Source organism: Tupaia chinensis, unplaced genomic scaffold, assembly GCF_000334495.1.
Source record: "Tupaia chinensis unplaced genomic scaffold, TupChi_1.0 Scaffold000139_1, whole genome shotgun sequence".
In the NCBI taxonomy this organism is placed as follows: Eukaryota; Metazoa; Chordata; class Mammalia; order Scandentia; family Tupaiidae; genus Tupaia; species Tupaia belangeri.
Window position 1 is genome coordinate 5497796 of NW_006159609.1, and position 27891 is coordinate 5525686.

General features: G+C 39.7%; 1 protein-coding gene across 6 annotated transcripts in view; it reads left to right on the forward strand.

Moving 5' to 3' along the window:
* Positions 1–27891, forward strand: part of PRCP (prolylcarboxypeptidase) — a 74958-nt gene that overhangs the window by 27048 nt on the left and 20019 nt on the right. For all 6 annotated transcript variants that reach the window (XM_006144983.2, XM_006144982.2, XM_006144979.2 and 3 more), the window contains exons 3-7: positions 11641–11781; positions 16419–16520; positions 20346–20527; positions 20749–20906; positions 22085–22254. In XM_006144983.2, coding sequence (XP_006145045.1) covers positions 11641–11781; positions 16419–16520; positions 20346–20527; positions 20749–20906; positions 22085–22254 — 753 coding nt within the window. The remainder of the gene's footprint in view (positions 1–11640; positions 11782–16418; positions 16521–20345; positions 20528–20748; positions 20907–22084; positions 22255–27891) is intronic.

The following is a 27891-nucleotide window of genomic DNA, read 5'->3' on the forward strand; positions in this document are numbered from 1 at the left end:
AGAAATTCTAAAGAATGAATTGCTCAGTTGAAGAAGAGAAGATTTGGGAAGTCATTTTAGCCCTTTGCTGGAGGAGAGGAGTATGCAAGAATGGATTATAAATTACATAGGTCATAGGTCAACTTTTGAATGTAAGAAGCATTGTTTTGTCTTTTCAGGGAGTTTAGGGTTTTTTTTTCAACCTTTCATTATACCAAATGCCAGCGTCCATTTCTCACAATATGTGGTGTGGTATATGATTATAATGTTGGCATTAGGAGAATGTTTTCATGTACAGAAACATTAGAACAAGATCATAAAGGAAGAAAAATACTAGTAATACATCATCTCATATTTAATGTGCAGGCCTTATGTATCATTTATGATTATCACTGAAATGTATGTATGAATTCTGGCAGGATTTTTTACACTTTAAAGTAGAATACATGCAACATGGTTTGGCTTGCCTTGCAAGTCGGTAAGCAGATTATGGTAATATTTGTCTTTGGTAGAAAGGACCTGGTAGCTCTGGGTATTCACAGCTGCACATAGATCAGGAATGACCTCCACTCTTTAGCCCTCCTTCTGTCACAGTCTCTTTATGAAATTCCTATACTAGTTTTATTCAGCCATTGGGCCTTTCTATTTTTACTCTTGTGTGGTGGATCTCTATTGATGCAAACCCACAACTAAGGTTGTTATGCCTGCACATTCAGTCTCCAGCCTCAGGGAATTGACAGAGGCCTAGGCATCTCTTCCTTCCATGTTCCACTTTTGCCTCTGTATTTTTTTTTTAAGTTTATTTCTTTCATGAGCAAGACACACACACAGACACATAACACAGATCACCCCAAATAGGATCTTGACACAATGATCCACCCCTAACCTCAGCCAGCCTTGGCTCATAGGCATAGGTTGAGGGATGACTTCTGTGATGAAATCCAAGTTCTTGGTGTTTCCAGCAAAGAACTGAATGAAACAATAGTGAAAGGATTAAGCAAGAGTGAAAGTACACTCCTGAGAGGTAGGAGTGGACCTGAGCGGACAGAGGAAGAGTGGCTCAAAAGGCCCCCCTCATTTGCATTCTGAGAGCTTTATAATGTTTTTAAAAATATTTTGTTTACTTATATTTATTTTTAAAGAATTATTTATTTTAATTTAATCATTAATATATATGATCGGGAGAGAGAGAGAGAGAGACAGATGAGAATGCATGCCACCAGTCTGGGACTTAAACTGGTATCTGCCATGTGGGACTGTCCAAGCGCCTTAACCACCATGCCACCTCCTTGCCCCAAGGTTTGTAATTTTTATTCTAGGTCATGTTTTTGATCATTGGCTGGACCCTCTGGTTGTTCTCATCTCATGGGCTCTGTTGAATGTGGCTAGGCCCACTGATTTCTCATGAGCTATTTCGTAGGTGACTGGGCCCACTGACTTACCTCATTGGCTGTGTTAAATGTGGCTTAATCAGTTAGCTATCCCCCACTAATCTCCTGCTTACATTTCCTTGGGCGGGGAGTTTTCTGCCCTGATTGTTTTTTCTATCTAGCCACATGGGAAGATGCTCCAGCCTCCTTACCTGCTTTCATTTGCTAGCTTTCTCCTGCTTCATACACACACATGGTACATGTGTGACGTACTCACTGAGGTTTGTGGACCAAACCTGCAATCTTCCCATGTGAGTCAGCCTCTTAGAGTATCATGTTTTACCACTGCCCCACCATCTGGCTGTTTATTCTCTCTTTTAAGAGAGAACCTTGCCCCCTACTTCACTGATTAAAAACAAAGGTATTGGATAATATAAGAGGCATTTTAGGAAGACTCTCTTCAGTTTCCTTCTTCTCTACCTAGAAACAAACTCTTTCTGCATCCGTGTTTCCCTGGGGGGGAGTTCCTCGTCCTGCCTGAGTCCAGTCCCTCTGTCTGTGCTGTTGACGGCATTTTCTCCTCAGGGCCTTCCTGCCCCGTGTACTGCCCTCACCTGTAGTCTCAACTATTCGCTCTAATTTCCTTTTATTCTCTGACAGTGTACTTCTCCCTTGTTTCTTCCTTCTTCATAAAACTGTGTTGTTTGAAAAATGTTCTTTATACATTTACCAAACTGACTTTTTGTAGCATGTGTGTGCTCACCAAATACTAGTGTACTGCTGGATAAGCCCTTAAGGTCTACGTTTCACAGGAAGCCATAATTTAGGTGAAATTACTGTGCCCTGGCTGAGAGACATGGCTTTCTAAGTCCTTTCCAACCCTAAAACCTTTGACTATGACTGTGTTACACGGTCAGGCATATTTTAGGGAATAGACTTTGGTAAAATGTTGATTAATCCTCCTTTGCTACCCCTCAGCGATGCCGGCCTTCTGTCTGTACTATCTGTTGTTATCTATCTCCCTGTTCCTCTCTCCCAGCCCCACTCCATCCCAGCATAGGATGTGCAGTCCTACTTCCTCAGCCGGAAAAGACTGAAGTGTTTGGGGCTGGTCTTAGATTTCATACTTGGGATTTCCCTTAGGCATGTGATTTGTCACTGGGCAAAAGGCACATCGAACAGAATTCTGCAACTCTTTCAAAGCCTGTAACAGCCCCATGCAGTAAATGAACAGGCACAAACTTAATCTTGGGAACTTTGCTCTCCCTTTCATTGCTTTGGGTCAGCTGTTCTCTGGTCATGTTGGGGCTATAGTTACACCAATCTCAGAGCCAGCACACATGCATGCCTTCACTTGCTCTTTCTATTTGCATTGATCTTCTAGTGGATGTCAGACATTGTTCTAGTCATGGGCGACTTGGGAGAAAACAAAGTCTTTGCCTCATCAAGTCTATTTTTAGTGGATCTGCTTTACTCACTGTTGGTTTGGAGAAACAAGCTCGGATTTCACTTGTAAGAAGACTTTCAACTCCATCTGGGAGCAGTTTGATCAATGTTATCTCGCATCTCATCCCCTCATAAACCATATGCCTCTAACCATAAAGCGACTTTCTAAACTTATACTCATTCTGCACAGTTCATGATAACTATGCCCTTGTTCCTTTTCCTTGAAATGCTCTTCTGTCTCTTCTGTATCTGAAGAAATTATTGTTGTGCTTCAAGGTTCAGCTCAGATGTCACCTCCTTGAAGCCTTCCATGAATCCCTCAGGCAAGATGGTAACTTTGGCTTGGGAGCTCCCACAGTACTTCGTTTGTATGTAGGGTTGAATCACACCAATGTGTGATCATTTCTTAGTACATTCATCACTTTGTTGGATTTAGAACTTGAGAAATGGAATTTTTATCTTAGCTCATTTCTTAGTGCTTGCCATTTTTTGAGTACTCAAATACATACGTATTTGTAGAAAGTGTATGTGTGTGAGAAACTGAGAGAGAAAGAGAGAAGAAACCCTGACAGGGTATTATTATCCTGTGATCTTTCCCCAGTCCTCCAGCTCCCTAGGATCTTGGGTGCCTATGTGTGCCTGGTGTGTTTTCAATTCACCCCAGGAAAGTGAACTCATGGTCAGTCATGTGGCTTGCAGTGTTGCAAGGTGCTTGCATTACCACTGCACCACAGTGTCTGGGCCATAAATGTTTTTAAATTTAAAAAAAAAACCCACAAAATTTAATATTGATGTGATTTAATGCAACAATTTACACAAGACTGTGTAATTAAATAGAAATGTAAACATATGTATGTTATAAAATAATTGAAATTAAATTGTAACATTTTACATTTTGTTTGTTGATTATCCTTTTATGTCATATATATATATATATATATATATATATATATATATAATGCAACATGATTACTCTAGAATCCCCTCATTCTCTATTTAAAAAAAGGAATTATTTATTTTACTCCATTTATTATCATTATTATTATTTTAAAAATTTGACCAGAGAGAGAGGGAGGGATAATGAGAAAACAACCTGTCAGGTTCAGGATTTGAACCACTGTCGGCCATGTGGGAGTCCAGCACCCTAACCACCATGATGACTGCCATCCCTCCCCTCATTCTCTTTAAGAGTCACTTCCCTACTGCAGTGGCAACCACCACCCTTCTACCAGCATGAATTTTGAACCCTGACTTTAAAAAGAATAGAGATGACTGCTATATTTAAATTATGTGCATATATCTTTACTCAGAAAAGAAACACTGAAGATAATTGACATCTCTGTGTCTTATTTTCTTATCTAAGAGTTTGGACTTGAGATCTAAGTTTTCTTCCTGTCCTAAAATTTTATGAATGTAATTCAAAACTTAATGCTCTTGGGACCAGCAGTTAGCATAATGGCTATGTCGCTGGACTCTCACGTAGTCGACCGCGGTTCGCGTCTCTGACTTGGTGGCTTAAACTCACGCCGGGCGTGTGTGCATGCCCAAGATCCCGAGAGGAGAATGGAGGAGAAGGGATTGCAGCGTGGCCATCCCCCCTGAGGAGTAATTTCTCGGTTTCTGTCTCTCTGTCTGTCTGGCGAGCGCACGCGCCCTATGGCAAGGGGAAAAAAAAAACAAACCTCTCCAAAAAAAAAGAAAAAAAAAAATTAATGCTCTCTCCTACTTTACTATTTACTACTTATACAACAGCGCCCTCTGACGGCGAAACTTTTCCTACAATTTATGGATTTAATAGTCACGGAAGCACTTTATCTCTAGTTGGAGAGATTAAACTATAACCAGGTAATTCCAGTGCCTACACAGCTTCCTGAAGCCATCAGAAGTTATGGATCACGTGGTGCTCTCACAGAGCTGTTTAGAGACAACAATGGATGCCAGAATCTTCCTCTGATGAAACACGTTAACTATTGTCAAAAAAGCTTTTTTTTTCCTTGATTTACTGGAGCATTTTAGGTGTTCTCAAGGGCAAGTTATCTTTGCCTCTATTTAGCAGTACTGCTGAAAGTATTTTTTGATTTTATGATATTTTGGCCATTTAGAATATAATTCCCCCTCTAGGGCCACAGTTCTTGGTCAGGGGTAAGAGAAGTTACTGAGCAATGCAGAATTATTGGAGAGTGTATTTGAATCCATTTTATCACCAAGCATATACTATTTTTTCAAATGTAATTAAATTCCAATTGTGATTCACTTTGTAAAATTATTAACTTATAATAGCTTGTCATATATTTTCTCAAGCACTGACTTCTAAAAATATGACATGTCAATGATAATTTTAACATTAACCTCATATTCAGAAGCATAGGGAAATACTGATAAGAACTACACTTATTTATTTAATAATTACTTATGAAGTATATCTCTTGCACAACCTCACTGTGGTAACCACTGTGTTCTTGCCTTTCACACTATCCTTTGTAAGTAGTAGGCTGGAATGCCAAACTTTTCCCATAATGGACTCTTCCATTATCACTTTTCTCCCATTATCTTTCACCATTTTCTCTTTAAATAATTTATTTCTAAGAGTCTCTTTTTTAAAGATAAGGAGAGGGAACCAGCAGTTAACATAATGGCTCTGTCGCTGGACTCGGTCCGCATCCTGGACCCAGTGGCTTAAAACTGACACAGGGCACGTGTGAGTGCGTGCCCAAGATCCCAAGAGGAGAATGAAGGAGAAGGGATTGCAGGGTGGTCATCCCTCCTGGGGGGTGATTTCTCACTTTCTGTGTCTCTGTCTCTCTCCGTCTGGCGAGCGCACGCGCCCTATAGCAAAAACCTCTCCAAAAATAAATAAATAAAGATAAGGAGAATGTAGCAAAAAAAAAAAAAAAAAAGTACCGAAGCAAGAGAATAGAGTTCTCTCTTCTGGTTAATATGGACAGAAAGGGATATAAGGAAGAGCAGTATCTTATTCCATAGAAGATGATTCTGTTTGAAAGGTATCTCTGTGGAAACTTCCTTTGTTAAAATGGAATTTATACTCCCTAAGGTCAGCAATGAAGACAGCATCCCTGTGAGAAGGAAAGGACAATTCTTGTTTTTCAAGACTCTTCTTGAAGAGACATGTAATAAATTTCCTTGGGGCCAGCAGGTAGCATGGTGGTTAAGGGTGCTGGACTCCCACATGACTGACTGTGGTTCAAGTCCCAGATCTGGTGCCTTGATTTCTCAATAATTTTTTTTCTCTCTTTCTCACTCACTCCCTCTCTTGGAAAATTTAAATAAATAAAATAATTCTTTTAAAATATACATATGTACTTTCCCTTGCCACCACCACACTATCTTCAAGGGATACTGTTATCTCTTTGATTATTTTAACCAAACTTAGTTTCTAATACTTTCCAGTATCCTCATTGTACAGATAAGTAAAGGTAGAACAGGGTTTTTGAAAGACCCTGACACATTAAAGTTTGAAATAAAAGGGATCACCCAATAGCCAATGATCTGACTCTTAAGATGTCACTTGCTCTCTGGTCCTGTCCTGACTCTGAGGACAGCTCAGAACGAGGAACAACTTATTAGCAGGACCTTACTTCACAGCATGCGCCTTTCTCCTACTGTAGAGCTAGGGCCTGCCTAAACTCCACTTCATGCCAGGTTTTGATTCCTTCTCTGAGAACTTGTAGCCTTTTGTTTGTTTAAAGAATTATTTAATTTTATTCTATATAATTTGTTTTTCAATTTGACCAGAGAGAGACACAAAGAAAGAAAGGGAAAATGAGAAAGCAAGCCCCCACGGGAACCAGCAGTTAGCGTAATGGCTATGTCGCTGGATTCCCACGTAGTCGACCTGGTTCGCGTATCGGACCCGGTGGCTTAAAACTCACGCCGGGCGCGTGTGCGTGCGTGCCCAAGATCCCGAGAGGAGAATGGAGGAGAAGGGATTGCGGCGTGACCATCCCCCCTGGGGGGTGATTTCTCGCTTTCTGTCTCTATGTCTCTGTCTGTCTGGCGAGCGCACGCGCCCTATAGCGAAAATGTCTCCAAAAAAAAAATAAAATAAAATAAGAAAGCAAGCCCCCAGGTGTCTGAGGCTCGAACTGTGGTCTGCCCTGTGGGAGTACACCTCAACTACCACCCCGCCGCTGGGCCCAAAACTTACAGCCATCTAACATGAAGGCTACAAGGGGAGATCAAGCTTGCCCAGAAAAGTTGTCAATTTTTATTTTAGAGTTCTAACAGAATGTAATTCTTCAATTCCCAAATTAACACAGGATACACATATGAAGTGGAGAGAAAGAAGGTCTTATTTCATTCCAGCATCTCTAGTTTAGAGGTGGATATCAGTGAACCTCCCTTTCTAGGTGCTGTAACTTACTGGAGGTGTGAATCCATTTTTTCCCTGTATTTCTGAATATACTTTTCATACATTTAGTAAACTTTTAGGTAGCTAATTTTATATAGTTAAGTGCTCAACTAAAACTAAATATATACTGTGTTTTCTAATACTAAAACAGGCTGAGAAAGCCAATGTGATTTTGTTTTTACCAGTCATTCAATTAAATGAGTTAAAATAATGGTATAGTAATGTTTATTGAGTCAATAAAAGACAACCATCCCACATATTCTGTAGTATAACTTAATAAATGACTGAGAGGTGTGTCCTTCATTTTGCAAATTTAGGCCAAAGATACCCTAGTGTCCACTGCCGAAGATTGATGTTTGTAGTCAGCCCAGCCTTGTCTAACCCTAACCCTAGCCCTATCCACCACAAGCCATTAAAATGGAAAGGGTGGACAGATCTGGGTTTTATTGGAGGCAGGATTGGGTTGATTTTAAATCACACGAAAAGAATTATTATACATTTGATTTCTACTTTCTAGTTATGTCACCTTGGACAAGCTGTCTGACTTCCCTGAGTGTCAGCACCCTTATCATAAGTCTAATATGAGAAAGTGCCCCCCAAGGGTGACTGGAAGATGGTGAGGTGATCTGAGAAAGGCAGGGGCACAGTGCCAGGCACACAGTAGGTGCTCTGTGTCGTCCTCTCCCTCCCTCACCCCTCCCACCCCTCTGCTCCAACTGCCACCAAAACTGTCTGACAGATATCATATTATTACATTTTTTTTCTCAGTGAGAACTTCTCCAGCAGTTTCAAAGTCCAAATAATTATTTTGTCACAATAAACTTTACATAAAGGATGTCTTTGTTCCTTCTTGCCTATTCATTCTCACAGATCCATGTCTCCTCCACATGGTGAAGGGGGAAAGCATCTTTTGAAATATCTCGTAGCATATTCTAGGAAGAACCGCTATGCCTGAATAGAGGCATGTCTCTTTTTTGAGCTCATGCTCACGTTTCTTTTGCAGCACTGTTACTGATTTCAGCTGTTTCGGTGTACCAAATTGCAAAGATTAAGAATTTAAAGTTCTAGCTCAACCTCTGACTCATGACCTTGGCCAAGTCACTTAACCCCTTGGAGCCCAGTTTCTTCAGTCAAGCAACACGGATCAAATGATTTCAAAGGTCCTCATTGCTTTTTCATGTTGTGATTTATAAAAACCCTCCTCGCTATTCAGGAGCCCAGAACTGGAAGAGGCATGTAGTCCAATTCTCACCAGCAGAGGGCACACTGCCCCTAGGGTGCCTGGCCATTACATATTGAAAACTGTCTGCAGTTAAGTAGCCAGAAGTTGATATCCTTCATGATGGGAAGGGCTACTTATGGTGGTGATCATAGATATGACTCCAAGAAGTATACAGTTAGGTGTAGTTTCGAGACACTTGCATTTGGGGCCTGTGGTATGAATGTGAAGTGTCTATGAGTGTGTGTGTGTGTGTGTGTGTGTGTGTGTGTGTGTGTGTGTGTGTGTGTGTGTGTGTGTGTGTGTGTGTGTGTGTGTGTGTGTGTGTGTGTGTGTGTGTGTGTGTGTGTGTGTGTGTGTATGTCTTGATGGAGCTGGGTCCAAGGAGTCTCATTGTTTTAGAATGACCCAGGGAAGTCTTGCAGAGTCTGATGGGGTCAAAGTCAACCCCTGCTCCAAGGAAGCTGAAGTGCTGAAACAGCCAAACCAAATGCTGCATTCTCATTCCTGTCCTTCCAGGCAATGAGGGCTTCAGTTCCCATGGTCTTAAAAGCCTAGTAGAGCTCTGTTCTCTGTAACTCTGTAAATTAGGTAGTCATACCATGTTAAAGGATTTGATCATTGTGTTTTAAATGTTAAGTTTTTTAAAAAGTCTCAAAATAAAAAACTCAAAAAATGAACTCAAAAACTGTTTAAAATCCAACTTAAAATTATTATATTTGCCATTCTTATTTATTTATTTTAATTTCAATAGGGTGCATGTACTCTTTGAAGAGGAGGGGGTGGGAGGATGAGAAGCACCCTGCTTGGTGGATGTTAACACCACAATCACGCCTCTTCCATTTTTCCTTTGGGGATCTTGGGCACACAGGCACATGCACATGATGTGTTTCTTAAGGTGCGAGGTCTGGGACTCAAATCACACAGCTGGCCTTAATTATTTATTTAATCTTATTTATCATTATTATTATTTTTTAAGATTTGCTATAGGAAATGTGCATTCACCAGAGAAACACACAACCCCCCCCACACACACACACACACACACACACACATACAGAAAACAAGCAAGCAAGCAAGCAAGCTGCCAGGTCCAGGACTCAATCCCTGGAAGGCCAAATGGGAGTCCAGCGCCTTAACCACCACACTACCTGCCGGCCCCTGGCCTGTCTTTTTTTGTTTGTTTTTTCAAATTCCTTTCCTTCTTCCTTCCCTCTTTAGATAGTCAAAATAATATGATCACTCCTAACAAAATCAATGTCTTCAGTATTATATAATATCTAGTTCATGTTAACATTGGCTCAGTGATCCCTAAATTACAATTTATATTCCATTTGTTCAAACTTAATAATCTCTAATTTGGGATCATATACTGTATCTGGTTATTTCTTAAAGTTCAGTAGTCACTTTATTTCTCAAATTTTGATATTGAAAGTTCAGATCATGAAAACTTAGATAATAAAAGGTATCTAATCTGTATTTTAAAAAATAATGGGATGTATTTATACTTGGAAATTACTAACAGTAATTCACTACAAAAAATGATATGTGAGGTATGCTTCTGTTAAGCAATTCAATTTAGCTATTTCACAATGTGTACATATTTTAAAGCATCATGCTGCATACAGCAAATAATACAGTTTTTAATAAATTTTGAAATTAAAAACCGATTATTTTTATTTATTTTTTCCTTTTTTTAGAGAGGTTTTTGCTATAGGGCGCGTGCACTCGCCAGACAGAGAGAGACAGAGAGACAGAAAGCGAGAAATCACCCCCCAGGGGGGATGGTCATGCCGCAATCCCTTCTCCTCCATTCTCTCGGGATCTTGGGCACGCACACAAACGCGTCTGGCGTGAGTTTAAGCCACCAGGTCCAGGACACGAACCACGGTTGACTACATGGGAGTCCAGTGACATAGCCATTAAGCTAACTGCTGATCCCAAAACCAATTATTTTTTTAAGAGAGATTTTTTTTGCTAGAGGGCATAAAAATGAGAAAGACAGAAGGTGAGAAATCATCACCCCCCCACCCCCACCCCCCACCCCTGGGGCAGGGGACGGCCATGCCACAATTCCTTCTCTCCCATTCTCCTCTCTGGATTTTGTACATGCATGCAGATATACCCAGTGTGGGTTTTAAGTTGCGGGGTTTGGGACTTGAACCTTGGTCAACTATGTGGGAGTACAGTGACATAATTATTATGACATTTGCTGGTCCCCAAAATCAATTAATTTAAAAACAAATGAGAAAAAGAAATGAGTTAATATTTCTATTTTCAATTCAGTTTTTAAAAATGATGTATTTAATTTAATTTATTATTACTATTGTATGTCACATGAGTTCACCCGAGAAAGAGAGGAGGAGTCAGGGAAAGTGAGAAAGCAAGTCTGCAAATTTGGGACTTGAATTGTTACTGGCCATGTGGGAAGCCCAGCACCTCACCCACTATGCCATCTGCTAGCCCTTCCAATTCAATTTTTTCTTTCCTTTTTTTTTTAAAATAATTATTTACTTAATTTTATTTATACTTTTTTTTTTTTTTAATTTGACCAGAAAGTGAGAGAGTGAGCGAGCATGCGTGTAAGAAAGCCACTAGGTCCAGGACTCAAACCATGGTGGGCCTTGTGCAAGTGTCCAGCACCTTAACCACCAAGTCACCTGCCGGTTCCCCAAATTCAGTTTTAGCATTATTGTGTTTTTTAGTATCTACTTGATTTTATAACTGTAGTTTTAAAAGCTCAACCACAGATGGCAAACACTGCTTTATCTTTTTTTTTTTTTTTGAGAGGTTTTTGCTATAGTGCACATGCGCTCTCCTGAAAGAGAAAGAAAGACAGACAGAAAGCAAGAAATCACCCCCCAAGGAGGATGGCCACGCCACAGTCCCTTTTCCTCCATTCTCCTCTCAGGATCTTGGGCACACGCACACACACACACACGTGCATGCGTGCCCAGAGTGAGTTTAAGCCACCAGGTCCAGGACTCAAACCATGGTCGACTACGTGGGAGTCCAGCGACAGCCATTACACCAACTGCTGGTCCCAACACTGCTATATCTTAATATAAAGAAAATAATTTCAAAGTGACAGTGTCAGTTTTACTATTGATGTAAAATCAAATGAAGTTTAAAGTTTCTTTTGTTTGTTTTTGCAGTATAGGTTCATTTTCATGGAAGAATAAATTGTTTTTTTTTGTTGATCTCTATATAATTACTTTCTTTCGAAATATGTCTTATCTGTTTTGTTTTTCTCACAGGTTGATCATTTTGGGTTTAATACTGAGAAAACTTTTAAACAGCGGTACCTAATAGCTGACAAACATTGGAGGAAAGATGGAGGAACAATACTTTTCTACACTGGTAATGAAGGGGACATTATCTGGTTTTGTAATAATACGGTATGTGTGACTTTGTAAAATTCCATTGTTTAGTTTGTCTTTTATTATAATAAATTGGAAAAAGCATTTTGCAATATATATGAAGAAGCAACACTGTTCTTAATTGTAAAGTTTCTTAAATGATAACAAGATGAACTCACTAAAAATAGAAAAAAGCAAAAGGACATATATAGGCAATTTATAGGAAAATAAACAGATATCTAAGAAGCATGCATGTGCAGCCTTAAAGAATTAAAAATGGTAGCAATAAAATACTAATTTGGGGAAATTGTATTTTCTTTTCTTGTTCTTTTTTTAAAAATTTTTTGTCATAGGGAGTGTGTACTTACAGAGATACGTAGTAAAGGAAAGTGAGAAATCATTCCCCAGGGAGGACGGCCGTGCCACAATCCCTTTCCTCTATTCTCTTGGCATTTGGGGCACACATGCACATGCACCCAGTGTGTTTTTTCAAGCCAAGTCCTTGACTTGAACCACAGAGTCAGTTGTATGAGAGTCCAGCGCCTTCAACCTCATGCCACCTGCTGGATTGGAAAATTGAATTTTAAAAGTTTTTTTTTTTAATTTAAATCTTATATTGTTCATATATTTATTTTCAAATTGCCACAGGATACTTACGAGAGAGAGATGGAGTGAGTTGTAGGGAGAAGGCACCCTCCACCACCACCCCATGAGGCACAGTCACACTGGCTCTTTCTCCCTGCCCCATTTTTCCCAGTAGGTAATAGTTATTTTCCAACTCTGTACTTCTGTGAGGTCATTTAAAATGGGGCCGGCAGGTGGCGTAGTGGTTAAGGGTGCTGGACTCCTACGTGTCTAACCGCGGTTCAAGTCCTGGACCAGGCAGCTTGATTTCTCACTTTTTCTCTCTCTCTCTCACTCTGTCCCTCCCTGATCAAACTGAGATAAATGAACAAATAAAGTTAAATAAAAAACAATTCTTTAAAAAAATTGCCCACATATGATGGAGGATAGGTGTTATTTCTCTTTCTGTGCTTGGCTTATTTCACTTAATATAATGTCCCCCATGGTTGGGCATTTTATCTCAAAGGACAAGATTTCATTCTTTTTAATAGCTTAGTATTGGGTTATTGGAAAAGTCATGACATAGTTTTCTCTGTGCGAAAATGTGTCATGATTGTTGTGACGACCCAATAGTATTCCATTGTATGTATGTTGATACGTCATATTTTCTTTATCCATGTGTTTGTTAATAGACACTTAGATTGACTCTGTATCTTGTGAATAGTGCTGCAGTAAGCATTGGGGTGCAGATATTTTTGTGGTGTACTGATTTCTTTTCCTTTGTTTATATACTTGCTAGTGAGATTGTTGGATCATAACGCAGTCCTATTTTTAGTTTTTTTGAGGAACCTCCATACTGTTTCCAATAAGGCTATACTAATTTACAGAGGATTAATAACCAGAATATATAAGGAACTTCATAGCGAAAAAACAACCTGATTTAAAACATAGACAACTGACCTGAATAGACAGTTCTCAAAAGAAGACATACAGATGGCCAACAAACTTAGGAAAAGATGCTTAACATCAACAACCATTAGGGAAATGCAAATCAAAACCACAATGAGATACATATAATCTCACCCCAATTAGAATGGCTATTATCGAAAAGACAAGAAATAACAAATGCTGGCGAGGATGCAGAGAAAGGGGAACACTCACACTGTTGGTGGGAATGTAAATTAGTCGGTTTCTTTTAGATAAGTGACAGATGAAATCAGGGCTTCCTTTCCATCAGATTCCTGCTCTGTTATTCTGTGGAACAACAGAGGCTGCCTTGTCGCTTTTCCTTGTGTGGCTTCCCTTTTATGCCAAGGCCATAGGACAACTTCAGTCCAGTGATTTTGCAACTCCTGTTCTTTGTTACAGGCAGGTAGCTGTTTCTGCTCCCACCAGACCCCACTGCTGTGACAGGCACTGTGGCAGAACTGCATTTCCGTCCTCAGAAGTGATAGAAGGGGACATTACTCAGTAGAAAGAGTTGCAAGAACTGACTAGAGGCAAAGGCTATAAGAACAGGTTCTTGTACTCCCCAAGCCCTGCACACGTTCCTTTGCATACTAAAATGTTCCAATTGCACATTCCCTTCTGGACATTCATTTATCCAGAGACAGAGTAGCATACATAGTGAAGTGGTCGAGAGTAAATACTTGAACCAGACCTCTAATTTAGGTTTTGTTACTTTACTATCTCTGGACAAGTTTCTTATTCTGTGCCTCCATTTCTCATCTGCTAAATGGGTAGAATCATATCCAGTGAATAGAGTTTTTGTGAAGACCTAAGACTAAGGAAATTGCAGACAGATTATGTTAATAAATGTTTATGTATTACATGGACTTCTTTTGAAAAATAAAATATTCTGAAATAGATGAAGCCAACTATTTACTTTTTACATTGTGAATCAGTTCAGTTAAATTGTTTCATCTCAAAGACTGAGGTCAGGGGACTAGCAGGTGGCGTGGTGGTTAAGGCGCAGGACACTCCCACATGGCTGACCACAGTTTGAGTCCTAGATTTGGTAGCTTGCTTTCTCTCTCTCTCTCTCTCTCTCTCTCTCTCTCTCTGTCTGTCTCTGGTCAAGTTAAAATAGATGAGTGAATAATGGGACCAGCAGGTGGTATGGTGGTTAAGGCACTGGACGCTCCCACATGGGCAGCCACAGTTCAAGTCCCATATCTGTTGACTTGCTTTCTCACTTTCCCTCTCTCTTTCTCTCTCTCTCTGTGTGTCTCTCTCTGGCAAATTAAAATAAATGAAGGAATAAACAAAATTAAATAAATAATTCTTAAGAAATACATGAATAAATAAAATTAAATAAATAATTCTTTAAAAAAAAAAAAAAGACTGAGGTCACCCCACAGAAATCTGGGTATTTTGAGGGATGGCCCTTTCCCTTAAGAAACTCACAGTCAGGCCAGGAGGTGATGTGGTGGTTAAGGCATCTGAACTCTCACATGTTTGACCACGGTTCAAGTCCTTGACTCAGTGGCTTGAAAATTACACTGAGCACGTGTGCATGCGTGTGTGCTCAAAATCCCAGGAGAGTGATTTCTTACTTTTCCTCTCTCTGTCTCCCTGGAGAGTATGCACACCCTATGGCAAAAACCTTAAATAAAAGTAAAGAAAAAAAAAATGGAAGAAGCTCACAGCCTGGGAGGGTAAGGCATCTATGTAAGCAAGTATTGCAGCATTTAATAGAATTTAACAGAGACCCGGGACCGCAGTTAGCGTAATGGCTATGTCGCTGGACTCCCACGTAGTCTCCCGCGGTTCGTATCCTGGACCCGGTGGCTTAAAACTCACGCCGGGCACGTGTGTGTGTGCGTGCCCAAGATCCCGAGAGGAGAATGGAGGAGATGGGATTGCAGTGTGGCCATCCCCCATGGGGGGTGATTTCTCGCTTTCTGTCTCTCTGTTTCTCTCTGTCTCTGTCTGTCTGGCAAGTGCACGCGCCCTATAGCAAAAACCTCTAAAAAAAATTAAAAACAAAATTTAATAGAGATCCATACGTAGGGCAGTGGTGTTGAGAGGAGGGAGCAAGTCACACTGCCAGGCTGGGACAGGCAAAGGAGAGCCTGCTTGAACTGGTATTGCAGGATTGTTAGACAAATGGCAGGGAATGAATAGGTCCTTAAAAGAAAAAGCAAAGATTATTAAACCACCAGAGATACGAGGCTTAGTCATCCTCACAGGCATACAGCTCTTCCAGTTGTTCATTTATTGACCAAAGTAAACAGTAACATTTAGAGGTTGTTAGCCCCTGTTAGGGAGTAGCAACTCATTAAAGAGCAACAGTGTACCCTGGGAATGTGTTTTAATCTGTGCTCCATCTAAATCTAACTGACTGACATTAGCTGCCTAGAATGCTTTGTAGAGGAGGACTCTGATGCCACAGCTAAGGTTAGTGCAGAAAGGCAGCCATTGATTAACGAGTAGTCTTAGGTGTTGAAGAAAGACGATCTCATAGCACTCGATGGTTGTGCTTTGCAGCAGACAGCTCATGTTTGAATTGTGGAGCCATTTCCTGGCTGTGTGGATATGGAAGGTCATTTAAACTCTTGTTCCTCGCTGTCCATGTCTGTAGAATGGAGATAATCATACTTTTAAGAACAGTGCTTGACACATTATAAGTACTTGATTATTGTTAGCTATTGTTAGTTACTATTATATTTGTTTTCAAATAAGAGTAATATAGAACCTCGAGCGAGTTTGGTATGCTTATTTGTACTGTTTCTTCTTTTATGTTCTAAATGCCTGTGAATAGGCAGCTAACAGATGTCCTGAAATGTTTCCTAGAATATTTGGCACACAGGGCAACCCAAACACTATTTTGGGCATCATGTTGGTTCTGGGCTAGTGTCAGGATAGGGAGCTGGAATGACTAGTGGATGAGTAGTAACCTGGGTTTATTTCACTCTAATACATTGTAACATTGATGTGCAACAATGAAACCGCAATTACATCTTTTTTTGCAGAACAAACATAAATTGCACAACTTTTCAGACAGCTCTTTTTACTCTGGTTTAAAATCTTTTTCATATGGTTCACCAAAATGTTCTGTGGCGTTTTTCCTCATCCTGACTTTATTCTGTGAATTTGTAAATAATTCCTAGGGATTCATGTGGGACGTGGCTGAGGAACTGAAAGCTATGTTGGTGTTTGCTGAACATCGGTACTATGGAGAGTCCCTACCCTTTGGTAACAACTCATTCAAGGTAAGTATACTTTGTACTTTTTTTTTTTTTTTTTTTTTAATTTTAAAACCTTTTTTTTGGTTTTTTTTTTTTTTTTTTTTTTTTTGGAGAGGTTTTTGCTATAGGGCACTTGCGCTTGCCAGACAGACAGACAGAAAGAGAGAAATCACCCTCCAGCATGGATGGCCATGTCGCAATCCCTTCTCCTTCATTCTCCCCTCGGGATCTTGAGAATGCGTGCACATGCACCCAGTGTGATTTTAAGCCACCTAGTCTGGGACTCAAACTGTAGTTGACTACATGAGAGTCCAGCAAGATAGCCATTATGCTAACTGCTGGTCCCTAAGTTTAGAACATTTCCTAATTATATGTCCCACTGTGAGAAAACTTTACCTTGAACTGCCTGATCTTTAATGGTGTACTGAGGCTAACCTCAGCCAAGCAAATCTTTACTCTAGGGCTGCAGAGATAGTGCAGAGAGCTTGTCATTGTTTCAAAATGTCAGTAAACAGTTCTGCTGTATAAACTATGTCCAATGATTGGACCTGCCACTGTAAAACAATACATTTTAAACTTAATATTGATTTTAGGGCTACAATGCAGGATAAGAAGAGCTTATGCGCTCATAAATATTTGTCTAATAGGTGATTTTCTATAAAATGTAATCAGTAAGGTACAGACAGATAAGCTCCATGATTCAGTGATGCCACTGGCCTCTAGAATTCCCTTCTGACTTTCCCAGTTCTTACAAGATGCTCTGGCCTCAGCTACAGACTCTACATTTAATAAACCCAGGAACTTTTCCTCACCAGAGTTACTCATCTATTTTTCCTTGCGATTCTGGCTATATGAATTTGTCACCTATATTACTGTTGAATTAATATTTTTCTGTCAGTAACTAACTTTTTGAATTTAGTATTACCTTAACCAAGGACTTAATGTACTAACTAATTTTTTCCAAGTTACATTAAAATAAAACAATAAACATTTCATTAAAAATATTTGTGCACAGAGCCAGCTGGTGGCGTGGTAGTTAAGTAGCTGGATTCCACATGACCAACAGTGAGGTTCGAGTCCTGGACCCAGGAGTCACTCCTCACCAGGAGCTTGAAAAACATCCTGGGGGTGTGTGCCTGTGTGGCCTGAAATCCCAAAAGGAGGGAGAAATGGGGAAGAAAGGATTGCATCATTGCCATCCCCCATGGGGTTGGAGTGTCTTTCTTACTTCCTCTCTTTCTCTGGCTAGCACATACACTCTCTGGCAAAATTTTAAAAAACAAAACAAACCATTGTGCACAACCCAAGATAATATGACATACTGCCAGTGTACACGTATGATCTGGGGGATCTCTCAGCTAGAACTTGGGGTCAGTCATTTTCTAGGTCGTGTATTTTGAAAGGACTTGGTATTTTTATTTTCAGAGGTTCTATTATCTTTTATCGTAAATTAAATGAATGAACATAAAAATGCCCTTGTGTAACTAGAAAGCAGAATAATTGGCCGATATTTGTTGGCTATATGGGAACTATTCTTTGTATTTACACCTTATGCTACATGCAGAGGATATTGCTCAGATAGCTGATTAGGGGGTTTACAGGTCCTAAAACCTGTAAATAGATGAAGCAGTCAGCTTATTGCCGATAGAAGTGTAACTCCCTCCCCCAGGTCCCCGTGATTGATCCTCTGTTACCAACAGAAAGCTAAGTACTCTTTCTGATACCCCTCTTTCGCTTAGCATGCTCACAGAATTTTTGAGTAACATGAGGGATGTTACAGATACTACATGAAGATTGGGGAACAAGTTGTACTCACCTGTACACAGCGCCATAAAAACTGGAAGTATAGAATAGTGACAGGGAGGGAGGGGTAAATTAGAGAGCAGACATTCTCCGTGAGAGGAAAGGCTAAAGGAGTAGGAAAGGGGACAGATGGGAATTAGGCGACTCAGCAATATGCTAAGTGATGGAGGAAGTCAGAGTGGGGAGAAGAAAGCATGAAGGTTTTACAGGATGTCCTAATGTAGGTATGTGGCATTGTATGAGTCACTGTTGCTGAATAATAAATTACCTCAAACCCTAGTGGCTTAAGTAGCAGTAAGTAAGGCACCACAGTGTCTGTGGGTGATGATTAGGAGTAGCTTAGCTGGGCAGTTCTGCTCTTGAGGGTCTCATGAGGTTATGATGCCAGCTGGTGCTACCGTCATCTGAAGGCTTGTCTGGTAGATCCTCTCCACTCCAGAAGCTACCTCACACCAGTGATAAACTAGAGTTGGATGTTGGCAAGAGGCTTCAACTTGTCTCCTCCTGGGCTTCCCTGCGGCCCACATGAATGGCTTCATGTTATAGCAGCTAACATCCTTCCATGTTGGCCCGAGACGAGAGCAAGGTGGAAGCTGCAGTGCTTTTCTGTGACCTAACCTTGGTAGTCACATATTACCCCTTCTGCCACATTCTGTTCAGTAGAACCAAGTCACTAAGTCCAGCCCAAGTTCAAATGGAGTGGGAATTAGGCTTCTCATTTCAAAAGAGTGTCAAGACTTCTTTTGAAAATACCTTATTGGCTTCCTCAGCTCAGCAAGACTCTGAGCCTCACCTTCTGTACTGTAAGAAATTGTCCCCACACACAGAGCGAGCTGCTCAAGCAATTCACTTTATAAGTTTTGTCCCTTTCAGGGATCAGTATCTATGTTCTCAGTTTTCTGATACCTGAAAATAGTTGTTGGTTTTTTTTGTTTGTTGTTTTTTTTTTTCCTCTTCAAGTTTATAGTTGTTTGCAATAGGCAGGTTAATTTGTTATGGTCATTGGTATGGCTGACATCATGTATAATCTTTCTGTTTTTAAGAGCTTCTTGTATTTCCTCTTCTCTTTTCCACTCTATTCTTCTTTTCTTTCATTTATTCTTTTCTTTCATTTAATTTGCTAGAGGACACCTGCACTGGCCAGAGAGGGAAAGTAGGAAAGCAGCCTCCATGGTCTTGGTCACACCTCAGTCCCTTCTCCATTTCTGTCTCCTTTCAGGATTTGGGGTATATATACACATACTTAATGTGCTTCTTAAGCTGCCTCGAAGCACACAGTCAGCCATGTAGGGTCTGGCTGCCTTATGTACTCCACCACAGCATCTTTTTTTTTTTTTCTTTTTTTTCTTTCATGAGACAGTGTGTGAGAGAGATGAACACACAGAGGTACCCTTGACAGTCTTACCATGCTGCAACCTCCTTTCCCCAGCCCTCCAGTTAATCAAGATCATAGGCATACCTGGTATATTTCAGGGCAACTTGGGATCTGAAACTGCAGTTGGCCACAAGGCTTCCAGCACTGAGAATCAGTATGTTACTGCCTGTGCCACCAAGGCTGGACCTGTTTATAGTCTTTCCGATGAGGAAAAATTAGTTCTATTCATACCGATGATTCATATCTTAGTTGTCCACAGGATTTAGTTTGTTTTTGCGTAAGTGGTAGACATTTTAAATGTGTCTAGATTTGAAATAAAAAGTTGTAACAGTTGTCTGTTAAACTTACTTTATATTTCATCATATTTGCTATTAAATCTTATTTAACCATTTGTTTCTACAGCCTCCACAAGGTCTTTGTTAAATAGTATTTAATAAAAATGATACTTGAATGCAAAATACATTATGTTCTTGAACAAACTTAAAAGGACTTTTTCATGAGTTGTTTAAATCAGCATGGCTATTGCTTTGATTGAGAGTTTTAGCTCAATCACCAAGAAATTCTATTTGGAGAAAAGCTTATCTGACTCTGGGTCTTTTCTGGATCTATCCTATGCTTAAGCTGCTATTATGTGAACATTTATACCCGTGTTCTTTGTTATTTTTCTTTAGGATTTCAGACACTTGAATTTTCTGACATCAGAACAAGCTCTGGCCGATTTTGCAGAGTTAATCAAACACTTGAAAAGAACAATCCCAGGAGCTGAAAATCAACCTGTCATTGCCCTAGGGGGCTCTTATGGTGGCATGCTTGCAGCCTGGTTCAGGATGAAATATCCTCATATGGTAGTTGGGTACGTGCATTTATATTGGATGTCAGCACTTCTTAATGATTACTGAAGCAAATGTAGAGATTCGTTTTGGGTAAAACATTCCATTCTATTGTACAGAAATTTCCATTTTTATCATTAACAGCTGTGCTATTTTTTCTCACCATATTTGTTGAATTTTAGTTTCGATTTTAAAACATATATAAAAAGAGTTATAAATTTTTTTCTTTTTTCTTACCATTCAGAGCTCTTGCAGCTTCTGCCCCTATCTGGCAGTTTGAGGATTTGGTACCTTGTGGTGTATTTATGAAGATCGTAACTACAGATTTTAGTAAAAGTGGCCCAAATTGTTCAGAAAGCATTCGGAAGTCTTGGGGTGCCATTACTCGACTCTCAAATACAGGTAACCTTTAATTAAGACTGTAGAATGATACTTTTTTTTTCTTTTTTTGAAGAAGTTTTTTTTTTTTTTTTTTTTTTTTTTTTTTTTTTTATAAGTTCTGTGCATTCACCACAAAGACGGAGAGACAGAAAGTGAGAAATCACCCCCCGGGAGGGATGGCCACGCTGCAATCCTTTCTCCATTCTCCTCTCGGGGTCTTGGGCACGCACGCTCACGTGCCTGGTGTGAGTTTAAGCCACCAGGTTTGAGACTCGAACCATGGTTGACTACATGGGAGTTCAGCGACATAGCCATTACGCTAACTGCTGGTCCTTATTTTAACCTCTCACTTGTAACATTCAATGTCTTGCTTTTAAAGTAAATATTTTATTAAGGTATAACATATATACAGAAAAGTACACAAAAATGAGTAGCTTGGTGACTTTTCACAAAGAAGGTACAGAGTGTAATTAGCATCCTGAGGAGGAAGAACGTCACCAACAGCTCAGAAACCCTCTTGTCCCTTTTCAGTCACTAACTCCACACTTGCTCCGCTGGTTGCTGTCCTCCATGCTGGAACTATAGATTAATTTTGCTGTTCTTAAATTTTTTAGTATTTAGAATTGTGTGTATTTTTTGTGTCCACTGTCTTTTGCTAAGTGCTTCGTTTGTTAGCTACATCCTTTTGTTTTGTTTAGTTGCAGTTTATGCGTTCGTGTTGCTCTGTAGAATTGTTATTTAGTTCAACTGGTATCTTAAAATGAGAGAATGATTCCGAATCCTAATTCGGTAAATTCCATGAAGATAGACAACGTGTCTGTTTTGGGATTATCTAGTTGCTCTAAAAATATTTTGAAATATGTTGAAAACAAATTGTTAAAAATAATTACTTATTTAATTTTATTTATTATTATTATTATTATTTAATTTGCTATAGGGCATGTGCATTCACCAGAGAGAGAGAGAGAGAGAGAGAGAGAGAAAGAGGGTCATAAAGCAAGGACTCAAACTCATGGTTGACCATGTGAGAGTCCAGCACTCTAACAACTATGCAACCTGCTGGCCCCTGAAAAAACATTCTTGCAGAAGTGATATAGAAGACTTGAGTTTTCTACCATCCTAAGTGAGGAATAAATGATCTACAAAGATTTCTGTTGATTAGTCCTTTTTGGATTCCAACGATATGATTCTGTTCCCAGGCACTGGTTTGCGGTGGCTTACTGAAGAGCTTCACTTGTGCAGCCCACTGACCTCTCCGGACATCCAACAATTGAAAGATTGGATCTCTGAAACCTGGGTGAACCTGGCGATGGTAGACTACCCTTATGCATCTAACTTTTTACAGCCTCTGCCTGCTTGGCCTGTCAAGGTAACAGAAAAATGTCCTCTCATCATTTTTCATAAAAGGCTTCTCATTTTTTGTGCACACGTTCTCTGGCTTTCAGCATCAGAACAAGTTCTAGGGACATGCAGTCTCCGAAGTTAGTCAAATCTGGGCTGGACTCCTGGGTTCTTTTACTTTCTGGTTATGCAGACTTGGACATATTACCTAATTTTTCTGAGCCTCAGTTTTCTCATCTGAAAAAGTAGAGATAAAATACATCAATTGCAAAGTTATATTAATTAGAAATAAGACCATTAGTTATTGTTTTTAGAATAATTATTATATGTCACATCCTGGGCTGTGCAGTTTATTTGCACAACTTACTGAATCTTTGGGATATACGTATAATGTCTAGATCTATGTAATATGTGGCTGATGCTTAGGAAGTGGCAGCTGTTACAGTCCTGTGATTCATTCAGCTGCTAAAGTATTGTAAGTGCTATATACATTGTGAAGGAGTGATCCCTGTGCAGCAAGGCAGAGTGGAAAAAGCACTGACTTGGGTCCAGAAGGGGAGAGTTTGGCCCAGAACTGCTGCTGACTGCTGCATGATTCTAGGCAAGGTGCTCCTCTTTCCTGAGCCTCCGAGTCTTTCTCTGCAGAATAGAATAATTATACTTTCGTACCAAATAGGGTTATGCCAAGTCTCAAATAAGATACCGAATGAGAAAATACTCTGGAAAGTGCAGAGACACATTAGACCATAAAATTTAAGGTTGTTTTTTTTTTTCCCCTTGTCAAAATTATTTATTATGTATGTTCTTTTTAAGAATTCTTTTGGGGACCAGCAGTTAGCATAATGCCTATGTTGCTGGACTCCCATGTAGTCGACTGCGATTCGAGTCCCGGACCCGGTGGCTTAAATTCATGCCGGCCCTGTGTGCATGCATGTCCAAGATCCTGAGAGGAGAATGAAGGAGAAGGGATTGCGGCATGGCCATCCGCCCTCAGGGGTGATTTCTCGCTTTCTGTCTCTCTGTCTCTCTGTCTTTCTGGCGAGTGCACGTGCCCTATAGCAAAAACCTCTCCAAAATAAAAGAAAAAAAAAATTATTTTGTAGGGCCAGCCCTGTTGCACAGTGGTTAAGCTGTGTGCACAGGGAGCCAGATCCCACATGGCCAGTCATTGTCTGAATTCTGGTCGCACTTCTTGAAAATATGCCAGGCCCATGTGCATGTGTGCCCTAAGTCCTGATTGGGACTGAGAAATGAAGGAAAAAGGATTGTGATGTGACCACACCTCATTGGGAGGGTTCTTTCTGCCTCTTCTGGCAATAAGCAAAATAATAATAATAATAATAATTGTAGAGAACTAATAATAATAATAATAATTGTAGAGAACATTCTTCTTAGTTTTAAAAACAGAGACTGGCCAATTGATAGTTAAATTCAGAGGATATAACTGGTTCTACAGCTAGAATCGGTACTAGAAATAAAAACAGAATTAGTGATATGATAGTCAGGTTTCAAAAGCACTTTTAACTGTTCCTTTAAACTAGTAAATGGATAAAACTTTATAACAGGGCCAGCAGGTGGTACAGTGGTTATGGTGATGGTCTCCCACATGGCCAACTGTGGTTCAGTAGTTGAACCTGGTGGCTTGAAAATCCCACCAGGTGTGTGTGTGTGCATACCTAAGATCCTAAGAGGAGAATGGAGAAGGGATTATGGCATAGCCATCCCCGGGGGAGGGGGAGGGGGGATTTCTCATTTCTCACTTTCTGTTTCTCTTTCTCCGGCAAGCACATGTGCTCCATAGCAAAGATCTCTAAACAAACATACAAAAAAAATCCTTGTAACCAAAATGGAACAAGGCCATTTGCTATTAAAGTAATTTTTCTTTATGTAAACAGTAGAATGACCAGTGAATCTTGCACATAGCAGGTTGGAAGTAAATGTATATTGAATCAAATTTAATTTTGACAACTCAAATTTATTAAAAAGAGCAGATCTTGCTTGTGTTAAGAAACCCTGGATCAATATAATGGGGCAAAGTCTAAATTAGTCTCTATAAATGTATATGTGGTAATAATGCCTTATCCTTCCATATTATTTTACTATTTACAAAGCACTTTCATATATACTGTCTCATTTAATCCTCACAAAAATACTGTGGGAAAAAGTAGAGTCCCAGATTTATGGAGGAGAAATTAAACCTCAACCACAAGAGGATGGAGTAGGATTTGAATTTGGGTCTGCCATAATTCAGAGTCTATGATCTTCTATCCCATTGTCTTGCATTAGAAAGAGACTTGACCAGGGACCAGCAGATGGCGTGATGGCTACGTCACTGGACTCTCATGTAGTTGACTGTGGTTCAAGTCCCCGACCTGTTGGCTTCAACTCATGCCAGGCGTGTGTATATGCATGCCCAAGATCCTGAGTGAAAATGGAGAAGGGATTGCAGCATGGTCATCCTCCCTGGAGGGTGATTTCTCACTTTCTGTCTCTGTCTTTCTAGTGAGCGCACACACCCTATAGCAAAAACCTCTCAAAAAAAAAAAAAAGAAAAAGAAAAGAAAGAAGAGACTTGACTGAAGATAGTAGATTGCTGTTCACAGTATGAACACTATCAGGTTTAATTCTGTCCTTAATCTGTGTTAAGAGTGGGAATTACATTTGCATTTCTTTCTCCATTTGAAGAACAAATGAGTTATCAGATGATAAAAACATACAGAGAATAAATTCTGTTATTTAGAACAGGGAATCGCAAACTCTGTCCATGAAGAGCTATATTTAAGTCTTTATGGACCATATGATTTCTGTCAGTTCTTCAGCTCTGCAACTATTGCACAGAAGTACCCATAGATAATACTAAATGAAAGAGAATAGCCATGTGCAGTAATACTTTATAAAACAGGCTGTGGGATGGATTTGGCCTGGCTATTATAGTATGCTGACCTCTGATCTAGAGAGTGTCAGAGGAAGACAGCTGTTTAAAAGTGTTATTGGGGGAACAGCAGATGGTTACATTGCTGGACTCCCATGTAGTTGACTACGGTTCAAGTCCTGGACCCGGCAGCCTAAAACACTGGGCATGTGCAGCATGGCCATCCTCCCCAGGGGGATGATTTCTTGCTTTCTTTCTATCTCTCTGGAGAGTACATGCACCTTATAATAAAAAGCTCGCTCTCTTAAAAAAAAACGTTGGTTTATCATCACTTTTAACAGTGAGCAATCTAACTTTGTTTTTACCTTACTTCTTTAATGTTCCATTGAGATACTTTGATGTTCCTGTTGAGTCTTAAATATAAGTATTTTATCCTTTGCTGTCGTATATAATTATTTGAAACCAGTGGAGTATGCTTCAAATATTTTGCCATCTGTTTTTGATTGACCACAGTCCTTCTTTAATCTTTTGTATATACACATTATAAAAGCTTATTTTTAGGGCAAACTACTTTGTTGTTGTGTTTTTTTTTTAATTCATAGTTAGTTCTTATCATTCTCCTCAGTTACTTTTTACCAATGTTATTCTTTCCCTTGAAGTGTTAAGGAATTCTTGATTACTTACATATATGATTCTGTTTCCTGCCTGCACTCCATTACACAAACAACCTCTGTTATTTCTTGCTGGAGAACATTCCATTGTCTCTGTTTCCAGTTTCATTCTATAGTTAGTTACGCATCTGATTTTCAGAATTTTTCTACTACACATCTCCCTCCCAAACTTGGAGCTTTGGATCGCTTTCTTTCACTGTTCACTCTGTTTCTCCTTCCTTGACCTCCTCTCTGTTCTCCCAGCCCACTAATCCTTGGAACACTACCCAGCTGGGGACTGCTCTTTCACTTGGATAGTTCCTTTTAAGCAGAACTCCTCCTCCCTCTGATACACTTCCTCCTTTTTAAAGGGCTGACAAACAGCCGTCCTTTTCTGAGTCTGTAACTTAGGCTTGGGATGCTGGGATAATGTGTAACAGTTGGGTTATGGAAAAAAAAAAAGCAGGTGATTCCAATTCTGTCTGGACTTTGTACAGTTCTACAGACTCCATGGGCTGCAACTAAATGCCATTTCTTGTGTCAATTCAAGTATCCTTTTTAATTTGTCTCTGAGCTTTGCACACTCAGACTCTCTTTGCTTTTGTTTACTCTTAACAGAAGCTGCAACATTCATGCAGAAATAATCATGGACTTGGCTAGTAGAACACAAGGAAGAAGAGAAAAGTAAAATAGAAAGCCCCTCTGTCATTTGACTGTTCTGTCAGCATAAATACGACTAGGTCTCTTCTCAGCTTAAAAAGTTCGTTACTGTAGTTTGCTAATGTTGGAATCAGTTTTTAGCTGATAACATATCAAATATTTGAGCTGGACCTGCTGAGCATGCAGATAAATACAGTGAAATAATAAGACATAAGATGAAAAATCTCTTCCGTTTGTTTTGGTGTTTGATAATGTATGCGACCTCTCTGGGTGGTTTAAGCGGTTTAGGTGCATTCTATGAAAAGGGAGCTTTTAATGACAAAACTAATGTGATTATCTGAGTGAGTGTGAGAGGGGTATTGAAGTCTTAGAGAAAGAAAATCTGTTAGAAAAGCTGAATGTATCTGCTTAATCCTTTCTCTAATGTGGATGGACCATGCTCTCTGAGAGAAGATTGGTCTTTTTTATTTTTAACTTATCTTTTTTGTTTCCTCTTTTAAATTTTTTTCTTTGCTTTCCTTTTGTTTCTCTTATTCAAATGCTTATTCTCATAGGTAGGGACACTTAGAACTTTTGAACAAATCATTATCTTTACTTTCTTTGGTGTGTGGGGTTAAAGGGCTGAACCTAAATATTTGGGTGCAGATCTGATAAGCTTAGTGGTAATGTTGCACAAATGCTCTATTTTCTTTACTGTTTCTATACTCTTGAAAATGAGAATGATTAAACTAGACTTCTAATACTTCTTTTAAGTATTTCCTGAATACTAATTTATGATAGAAAATAAAAAATGAATTTAAGTCTGTTCATTTCAAGTATTGATTTTTTCATTTAAAATTTTTGAGAGAGATTTTTACTATAGGATGTGTTGTGCATTCACCAGAGACACAGAAAGCGAAAAATCACTCCCCAGGGGGGGATGGCCATGCTGCAATCCCTTCTCCTCCATTCTCCTCTTGGGATTTTGGGCACACATACACACATACCCAGTGTGAGTTTTTAAGCCGCCAGTCTGGGACTCGAACTGCCATTGACTATTTGGAAGTCCAGTGAAGGAACCATTACGCCATCTGCTGGTCCCTCAAGCATTGATTCTTTTTTTTTTTTTTTTGGAGAGGTTTTCGCTATAGGGCGCGTGTGCTCGCCAGACAGACAGACAGAGAGACAGAAAGCTAGAAATCACCCCCCAGGGGGGATGGCCATGCCGCAATCCCTTCTCCTCCGTTCTCCTCTCGGGACCTTGGGCACGCACGCACATGCACCCGGCATGAGTTTTAAGCCACCCGGTCCGGGACGCAAACCGCGGTTGGCTACGTGGGAGTCCAGCGACATAGCCATTACGCTAACTGCTGGTCCCTCAAGCATTGATTCTTGAGCCTCATGACTCTGCTGTTATAGTTTTCTTTTTGCTGTTGTATATATATTTTTAAAAAGAATTTTTTTATTATTATTATTATTTTCACATATATTTTGCCAGCAAAAG